Source organism: Vicia villosa, unplaced genomic scaffold (assembly GCF_029867415.1).
Source record: "Vicia villosa cultivar HV-30 ecotype Madison, WI unplaced genomic scaffold, Vvil1.0 ctg.000114F_1_1, whole genome shotgun sequence".
Taxonomy (NCBI): Eukaryota; Viridiplantae; Streptophyta; class Magnoliopsida; order Fabales; family Fabaceae; genus Vicia; species Vicia villosa.
Genome location: NW_026705022.1, coordinates 549,084 through 558,050, shown reverse-complemented (window position 1 = coordinate 558,050; position 8,967 = coordinate 549,084). Strand labels below are relative to the sequence as shown.

General features: G+C 32.8%; 2 protein-coding genes across 4 annotated transcripts; one reads left to right on the top strand and one right to left on the bottom strand.

The window, feature by feature from the left end:
- The first annotated feature begins 409 nt into the window (after positions 1-409).
- On the top strand, positions 410-5,938 carry LOC131624341 (uncharacterized). 2 transcript variants are annotated; one of them, XM_058895291.1, is made up of 11 exons: positions 410-612; positions 2,089-2,281; positions 2,400-2,485; positions 3,028-3,112; positions 3,746-3,824; positions 4,089-4,219; positions 4,317-4,403; positions 4,546-4,658; positions 4,962-5,092; positions 5,217-5,330; positions 5,548-5,938. In XM_058895291.1, exons 1-10 carry the CDS (start codon positions 554-556, stop codon positions 5,327-5,329), a joined length of 1,077 nt encoding a protein of 358 aa, XP_058751274.1. In that variant the 5' UTR covers positions 410-553; the 3' UTR covers position 5,330; positions 5,548-5,938. The 2 variants fall into 2 exon arrangements, with proteins under 2 accessions (XP_058751274.1, XP_058751275.1); XM_058895292.1 differs by having other exon boundaries at positions 5,217-5,336.
- Positions 5,939-6,190: 252 nt separating this feature from the next.
- Positions 6,191-8,314, bottom strand: LOC131624342 (protein ABA DEFICIENT 4, chloroplastic-like). 2 transcript variants are annotated; one of them, XM_058895293.1, is made up of 6 exons: positions 8,137-8,314; positions 7,648-7,828; positions 7,443-7,543; positions 6,975-7,103; positions 6,798-6,886; positions 6,191-6,528 (listed from the first exon to the last, which is right to left on the bottom strand). In XM_058895293.1, the coding sequence occupies exons 1-6, from the start codon at positions 8,170-8,172 to the stop codon at positions 6,390-6,392; spliced, it is 675 nt and encodes a 224-aa protein (XP_058751276.1). In that variant the 5' UTR covers positions 8,173-8,314; the 3' UTR covers positions 6,191-6,389. The 2 variants fall into 2 exon arrangements, with proteins under 2 accessions (XP_058751276.1, XP_058751277.1); XM_058895294.1 differs by lacking the exon at positions 8,137-8,314 and adding an exon at positions 7,917-8,119.
- Positions 8,315-8,967: the final 653 nt, after the last annotated feature.

The window sequence follows — 8,967 nt, the reverse complement described above, 5'->3', positions numbered from 1 at the left end:
AAAAAAAATTAAATTTTATGACAAAAGGTTATAAATCAAATTTAACCAATTATTTTTATCAATTAATATATTTTTTAAAAAACTAAAGAAAATTAATTATTTACATTTTTTCTCGGTATAAATCAAACATTATCTGCATGGAATTACAAAAATTAAATCTTTACTTAAAAAATATATTCATTATCTCATCCATTTCCTCTTAAATATCAGTTATATTTCTAATTGCGAGTGTTTAAATTGTTGTGAGGATAGTTGGTAATGGTAGTACAATTTAAAATTTGCGGGGGTGCGATTAGCAGAGAAGGGAGTGTTATAGTGATGAGATTCACTTTTTCCATTGGTAGGGCCCAGTAACAAATAACCCAAAAAAAAATTCAACTGAAAAAAAACTTGAGAAAAAAAAAACAGAACCCATTTTGTAATAGCGAGAGAAAATGAAGAAATCAACGATGAATTTGTGATTTGAACCACAAATTCTTGTTTTGATTTGAATTGAAATCACAACACTCTTCACACTTCATCCATCACTCTCTGTTCTCACCTTTCCAGAACAATGATGTCCCCAAATCATTTGTCAGATGATCGGGCCTCTCCTCCTCATCATCATTTCAGGTAAACAAACACAAAATATATCATTTTTCTTTTTTGTTGATGAATTTAGTCGTAATTGATTCTGGGTATGGCTTAATTTTTGGCATTGGTTCATATTATGTGGAAAAGGGAATTTTTTGAATTGGGAAAGATCTATGAGCGGTTTTATTTGGAATATTTTGAAGCTGTATGTTTGTTTGTTTCAATTTTGAGTACTGTAAGGTGCATTGAACTGTGCATAAGGTTTAAGGTGAATTTTATATGGTTTAGTTGTTTGAGAACCTGGTTGTTGCTACTGTGTTAGTGTTTTAGAGCTATTATAAGAGTTGTAGTCTAGTTAAATGTTGAGATTCAATCCATCATTTGCTAATGATGTTGATTAAAGAGCATTCATTTTGCAGTATTAAATGCTTTCAATTACTTTATATTTATTTAAATTAAGTGTAACAGCGATAGAAATGTTGCATTGGATGTGTGGTAAGATGAGACAAAACATGATTACGAAAAACAACAATAGAGATATAGGTAGGGGAGCACATGTTATATAGAAAAGATGGTGGAATTTCGGATTAGGTAGTTTGGGAATGTAGAGAGAAGACTTCTAGATTCTGTAGTAAGGAAATTACGTGAGTGTTTGTTTTCACTTTAGATTTGAAGAGTATGTATGATAGGGATAAAAAATTAAGATAAATGGAAAATGTAAAATTGACTGAATTAAGAACTATTACAAAGATTGATCCCTATAATCCCAGAGCAAATGCTCCTCAATGGAGAGATGATTCTCCCTCTGCCCAAACCCTAATATGAAAAACGAAAAATAATAACATACCTAACTACTGCCCCATACACTCCTATTTATATGGAGAATACTAACTGAGCCAACTCCTATTTATTTGGTTTGGACTAAGGCCCAAACCAATATATCCTAACAATGTGCATATGGCCAAAAGCTACAACTAGTAGCTTCTCTATTTTCACATCCAAATGGCCTTGAAACATGAGAAATGCTACATAAACGCCAAACCAAACATAGGCTACAACAAATGGAGGGTAGTCAAATCGCCTGAGAGTTGAGACTTGAGAGAGATAAAGACCTTGAAAAATTATAAGAGAAACTATTAAGAAAGACCTAGAGATTAATGAGTTGGATAGAGATATGATATATGACATAACATTGTAGCATCATTTCATCCATGTAGCCGACACTACTTAGTAGATTAGGTTCTGGTTATTGTTGTAAATGCTTTCAATCGCTTTAGAAAATAAAATATTGAATGATTTTTGTGTTTTCTGGGTACTGTTTATTTGTTATGCTTTTAGTGGTTATTGTGCATGAGCATTTTCCAGTTTCTTGAAATTCTAGTTCTACTATACCATACTGATTATTGATTTACTATCCATATTATAATACTTTTGTAGACGAGGGATTGTGTATTTGAAGTTTTGACTTGGTTTGTTCTTGTTGTTCTTGCTACATTTTTCTTCTTTCCTTTGTAGACACACACCCTTGCAGATAATTCATGTTGTTGCAAATTTCTTGAGGATATGGTCAATATACTCCATGTTCCGATACTTATCACAGACCGGAGCTTCAGTTGTTCTGTTTCTTTTTGCCTGTCTGGCTCCTGCAGCTATCCTATTTTTGATTTTGCAAAAGCCTTGGAAGGGAAGGCCACTTTCTAATACACAGGTAAACTTAATTTCTACTTCGCTAGAGAATAGAAAGGAATAAGTGTTACATTCTAAGTAAATTTTAAGTTTTTAACATGGTATGCATATTCTGTAACTAATTCCATTTTTTTTTTCAGGTTGTGCCTTCGATAATAAATGGTTTTATAACAGCACTGTATCTGGTCTTATGGGGCAAGGGACTGAAATCATGTGGCCCTGTTAGGTTGGTGTTTTATGCTCAAAGAAAATTTCAGTTGTCAACTTAAATGTGTCACATTTCTTAGAACCTGTTTGAATTGGCTTATTTGAATTTATCTACTTGCATAGGAACTTCTGAGACTGTTTGAGAGAGCTTATGAAAACTGATTATGACCTATTCATAAGCTATCTTCAGCATATTTCTATAAGCTCTCTAGGATAGCTTATGAAACAACTTTCACTTTATTTCATCTTTTCTTATAGAAATAACTTATTCATAAGCACTCATATGATAAACGTTTATGTTATAATTAAGTTGTTTATCGAAACAGCGCGTTAGTCTAACTATGTAATAGCTTTTGATTGATACAACATTCAGTCACATAGATCACCAATTTCCAGTTTTTCATCATTCAATTGAATCACTGATGTCATGCACCACCATTATATAGCTTTTTCATGATCATGTTTGTATTTAGTTATAACTAGTTCTTGATTTGATGAGTAATTTATTTTTTTCACTGGTATATAAACTCATTGCTGTTATTGTTTTTCTTATTAATTCAGAGCGATATTGGGTGAGTATTCTGGCGCTGTTCTTGGAGTACTTTCTGGAGTGTTGTATGGGAGGAGAAGCAATTTGTGGAAAAAGGTAATACTTTCATATACTTCCTTTCACTGGTTGTGTTATATAAACGATACCACGAATTATGAAACCGTATACTCCTATTTAATTTTGATACTTATCCTCCAAGAGTTAAATTTTTCTACAAAATGTTTCTCTTTTCTTCTTAATTTGTATTGATTAATATTTTTGGAATCTGTAAGTGTTTCCTTAATTGTTTCACGATGTCTCATGAAGATTTTGTTTTTCTCTATCCTTTCTTTAGGGTTATCCAATTATATTGTTTGTTTAGTTTATTCATGTTTCCTGTTATATATTGAAATCTGTTTGATTGACTTATTTGAGCTTGTCTACTTGCATAAGCACTTGTTAAGCTGTTTGAGAGAGTTTATGGAAACATCTTATGACATGTTCATAAGTTGTTTTTAGCTTATTTTCATAAGCTCTCTAGGATAGCTTATGAAAACAACTTATAGCCTATATAAAAACCGTCTGGCTTTATTTTTATTTTTTGCTATAGAATTTGAAATGACTTATACATGAGCACTTATATGATATATAGATGATCTTATGTGCCGTCCTGATTGTGATTAACATGTTTAAAAGAAGTTTAGGATCTTCTCTAATCTGGTAGTTATACTTTCTTATTTTTTGAACCAGATAGGTGGCCTAGTTGCCATGTGTGCATCATTTTACCTGCTATCTGAAGGATGGGCTACAGCAACATATTCTCCGTTCTATATCCTTACTCATTTTGTTATTATTTTCTTTCTTAAATTCAAAGTATTAAAAACCGAACAAGACATCGAACCGGCCAGACCTCTAGGTCATGGTTCAACCTCCTTAAATCAAGATAAATTTGCGATCAAACCCCTAAAATAACCAAACCGCAGTGAAGTCCTGTTCGGTTTTTAAAACACTGCTTAAATGACTAATTTTACTGTGAAATCTATCATCATTTTTTATCTTTTCCGAAAGTGTTGTAAACTTAACTAGAATATACCTTGGGAAGATAGAGAGGAATCTGAGGCTCAGAAAGAACACGTATTGGGTTTGAAGCATATGTTAATTCCTATTATTGCTGGTATCCTATCAGCACTTAGGAGAGTGATCGCAAGGCGCGTTTCAATCAAGGTACTAACATTCATGTAATTTGCAATTAGCTTTTTCTTTGGTTTCAGGTGCTTTACGTGTGCCCTAATATCTAAACCGGAATATCTTTTGTTTTTAGAATCAACTTAAAAGGCGGCTCCATGCTTTAACTATTGCTTCTGCGACGTGTTTTATGTTTCCAATTGCCATGTGGGACGTAATCATAGTAAGTTCTGCGATGGTGTTTTCTATTTCATGTCTGAATTAGGAGAGGCTCATTTCTTTATAGAATTGTGTTGTTTTGACCTGATTGACAACATATGACGATTTCTTTAATCCTCTTCATCTTGCTCCTTTGACTCCTTCAGGGATCACCTTCCGAAAGCAACGGGAAACTTCCATTCTCGGCCTGGGCCTTCTTCAGCACAATTCTCTTTGGAAATATTGTGATATTCTATGCTGACAGTATTGCAGAGGAGAGGTATACCATGATATTAGGCTTCTTCAGTGTTGTTAAATAAGGGCTATAGTAGCGCTCTAGCACTATAGTATAGCAGAATTTGAAAGAACCGTTATTGTTCAGCTATACAATATTCACTACGAAAAATGTCAAATAGCTGTTATATAGTAGCATCGCACCAATGCATAGCAGAATTTGAACAGACTGCTATTTTCCGCAAACCACAATTGACAACACTAGACTTCTTATGCTCGTTAGATGAGTTTTTGGTGATTCAAAATACATTGTGGTTGACGATACTGAAATTTATACTTTTCATTGTAGATTGCACATGGTCTTCTCCTCACCGAGGCATTTGATGGCGGCTAGTGCATGCATCATTGTCATGGAGTTTGTGTACAAGATGGATTTTTCTCTCACAGGCTTCGTGGTTTGCAGCTTAATATTAGGTTTTGGTATGTTTTGAATATTAATTTTTCTCTTCAAATTTATATTTCAATATGCATTTTTATCAGCTTTCTCGTATTTTTTGTCTTTTAAAAGTTAATATTACATGTTCTTTACAATGGAATTATGTAGGGATATATGAAGCAACTTCATTGGAGCGAAATAAAAAAGATTCTACCCGAAAATCAGATTTATTGAATGGAGAATTCGATAATCCAATGGAGATGTCATCGCTACCTACTTGAAGTACTTGTATTCTCAACTCCTCATTGTGACTTATGACTTTGTTTTCAATTGCTTACATTGCTTTTATGTGTCTTTGCATTTCTACCCGGAGCCTCTGTTTTAAGTATTCATCGAAATTGGAAAGATTTGTTAACTTGATTGCTTCCTTTAAGTGATTCTTTGTAAAATAAGTGATTATCTGAAGGATTCTCAAGTTTGTTTGTCTACTTTTTGACAGGCTGTTTGGAAGCATCGAATGGATTCTATCGACACATATGTCCCTTTGTTATATCATGAGTAACACTTGATCTCTGGAAAATTCATTTTGTGCACTACTAGTTGCAACAATGGCGTTATCCGCGACTTCCGGGGACTTACAGTGGCAAAAAACTTGTCGGCTCAAACTCTTGCTCTGATTAATCCGATTTTTAGGGAGGTTGAACTGCACTTTAAGCTTACAAAGTTCATCGTTTTTGTCTTGTACAGGATCATTAATTAATCTAGGAATTCCTTGTGTAGTTTAGAAGAAATTATCAGTTTAAAAAAGATAACACCATTATTCATCATGATAAGCTGACTATACATTTTTATGAAAATATTGAATGCCAAACAGTTGGTTATTCTTTGTATTGTGTTTGATGTTTTAGTTTCCTTTCTATCTTATTTATATTTACTATCATAAAAACATATGATAGTATGCTCCGTTAAGCTAACTGAGTTGGTGACTATGCAATTCTGGCCATCAAACTATTAGAAGTATGCTATTCGTTTATATATTAAATCGACATTAATCAAGTTACGATTCCATGCATGAGGACAATGGTGTTTGTAAACTTCTACTTTTAGAAAGTTAGGTTTGTCATGATTGAAATTTCAAGTGATTTTTAAGTAACAAAAGATTTGTGATAGAACCAACAACTTATAATGTAACATTTTGATAGAGTAAAAAAGAACTTCCAAGGACATTTAGGACTAGTAAGTAGTAATTTCCACTCATACATGAATTTATGATATTCTAAAACTTGAAATAAAATTCTCATTTGGCTCCATAGAAGCTCAACAATGAACCCTCTAAAAATCCTATTTGTTTTCTTCGGTAGTTGTAGTCAATGCTTTGGTTATGACATGAGAAAGAATCCCAACAGGGCAAAAGAACAAGCAAAGAGAAACTGAATGCCTTGTCTCAATCTCATTCTCTTGTCCATCTAGAAATACCTGCCTGCATGTATATCCACAAAAATATAATCACATTAAGCTTTAATTTTGTCTTTGATCCCATAAACATGTCTCACTCTGACCTACGTAGCGCCAACACTTACCATTAAATACATGTTTGATATCCGACACCAACACAACACTGGTTCGTGTTCAGTTAATATTTCATTTTTTCAAAATTTCATCAGTGTCATGTTCGGTGTCTGTGTCAATGCTTTGTAGAGTCGATGAGAAAGTAATGTAATTGGAGGAGGGTTAGAAAAGAGGCAAAACCTTGCAGCAAAGAGATCAATAACAAGCAGGTGAATCCAGGCAGAAGCTAAAGTCATCTCACTAGAGAACATTTTTCCTATACTAGTTAGCTGCACAAAGCAACAAAATATATCAAAATGATATATAGTAATAACTATTATGAAAAAGAAAAGTTTAATTTTATTGATTAATGCACACCTCTGGTAGTAAGTATTTACTTGCAAAAATCAGTTCAACTGTCTCAGGAGTCCATGAAAGATACAATAAATATGCATATAAAATTCCAAGTATTGCATATGGAACATTACTTTGCATAGATTTTTTTGTCTGCAATTTTGTATTCAAAGAAAATGAATTAGGCATGATGAACTAGGAAAATAAAAATATCAAAAAATTGAACTAAGACTTCAACATTGTTTTGAAAATTGAACCAGAGATTCAACCGGTTGAACCATAAAACAGCAATTTACAGCTCGGTTATTTGAGCGGTTCAATTCAAGCATAGTTTTGTCATGGCTCGAACGGTTAAAAGCGGTGGAACCAAGAATCAGAGGTTTCATCGGTTCAATATCTGATTCGACCTCTACAATAATTGATTTTTAGTATATTGAAAAAAATATGAAGGTGAAAAATTGAAGATTTTTTCATGTATAGTAAGAAACATACTAGGTCAGAATTGGGAGCTAGAACCATGAGAGTGTAAAATGGAAGTACTGCTGTTGTTCCTATTGTAAAGGCAGTGCTAGCAATTTGTGATCCAGATAACACTGCAACATGAAGATAGAGAAAAATCAGAAGAAAATAATATGGAAAACTAAACGAGACTCGTAAAGATTTTTTACACCGTCAATTTATCGTGAAAAAGGATTACATGAAGCATATACTGGACTTGGTTTTCTATAAGATGCCAATCTCATAGCTTTTTGTTTCCCAAGAACTCTTGATCCTCTTATGAAACTCCAATCTTTCATTATGTTGATTCTACTTCTCACAATGAGTTTGTGACAAAGATCAGTGCCATTCCAAATTGTTTTCTTCCCTAAGTAATCAATCTTTAAGAAACAAAATCATAATTATAAGCAACAATCATCAATTGAAGATACAAAACAGTTATGTAAACATTATAATCGAAAACATTACATGATCTCTCGGTAACACCGACACTTCTGATGAAATGTGTGTTTGGTGTCTAGCAAATATCAGTGTCGTATCAATGTCCGAGACTGACACGACACATATACATATGATTATGTTCAATTAGTTCATTTCTTCAAATTTTTATAAGTGTCGACGTATCACTGTCCCTTCTCCCTGGTAAATAAGTAAGATTAAGATCATATGAAACACAAAATAAGTGTACCTTGGAATGGCAAAAGCAGGAAGAAGAGAAAGCCATGGTTGAAGAAAAACAAGGGAACAATATTGAAGTATAAGCAGCAATAGCAGCTACATGGATGAATAATATAATGCAAAACAGATTGTAACTAGTGACTGACAGGAGTTTCCACTTGATGAGAAGTATTGAATGTCAGAGCCCAAAAAAAGAGGAAGAGAAAAAGGTTAAGTAAATGTCCACTAACTGAATAAAGAGAGTTTGAGTTTTATGGAAAACAGGTAAATGCACTAAATAACAAAAAAAGTTTGATAAATAACATGACAACAACGTTATCTCCCTTCAACTTGCATCTTATTTTATATTTATTGTTTGGAAACACTTACTATTCCATAAATTTAGAATATATATTTTTTTATTATAATAGAGATTCCGCAAATCATATCTTAACTGATGAAATACTGGTACTGTGTATTTGAGTTTTTAGCGATTATAATTTTTAGTTTATAGATTAAAAAAAACAATAGAGGAATACTGTAAATTGTTTAGTTTATAGATTAAAAAAAAAACAAGGGGGTAATACTGTAACTAATAAAACTGCTTAATTGTTGAGACTTATACTCAGGTGAATAATAATATGATTTTTGTTAGAAAGAGTATGATAGAGAATATACAGCATTTTTTCTTATCCAAGTGTATATTTGTTGGTCTAATAATTCAGTTCAAGTTTGTTTGAGTTGACTCGTGGAAAAAAGCAGAGAAGCAATTCATCACTAGAGAGGGGCGGGCCACTTTAGTGTTTCATGTCCTTTTACTTTGGAGTTGACTGGTGCACTTTTTAGAGTGGAGGATTATGAT

Excerpts from the sequence above, each read along its gene's own strand:
- LOC131624341 (XM_058895291.1), top strand. The coding sequence starts at position 554 with ATGATGTCCCCAAATCATTTGTCAGATGATCGGGCCTCTCCTCCTCAT. Across the intron at positions 4,220-4,316 it reads CAAGGCGCGTTTCAATCAAG|AATCAACTTAAAAGGCGGCT; the intron begins GTACTAACATTC and ends TTTTGTTTTTAG. Across the intron at positions 4,659-4,961 it reads GACAGTATTGCAGAGGAGAG|ATTGCACATGGTCTTCTCCT; the intron begins GTATACCATGAT and ends TTTTCATTGTAG.
- LOC131624342 (XM_058895293.1), bottom strand. The coding sequence starts at position 8,172 with ATGGCTTTCTCTTCTTCCTGCTTTTGCCATTCCAAG. Across the intron at positions 7,104-7,442 it reads TAGCTCCCAATTCTGACCTA|ACAAAAAAATCTATGCAAAG; the intron begins GTATGTTTCTTA and ends ACAAAATTGCAG. Across the intron at positions 6,529-6,797 it reads ATTGATCTCTTTGCTGCAAG|GCAGGTATTTCTAGATGGAC; the intron begins GTTTTGCCTCTT and ends ATATACATGCAG.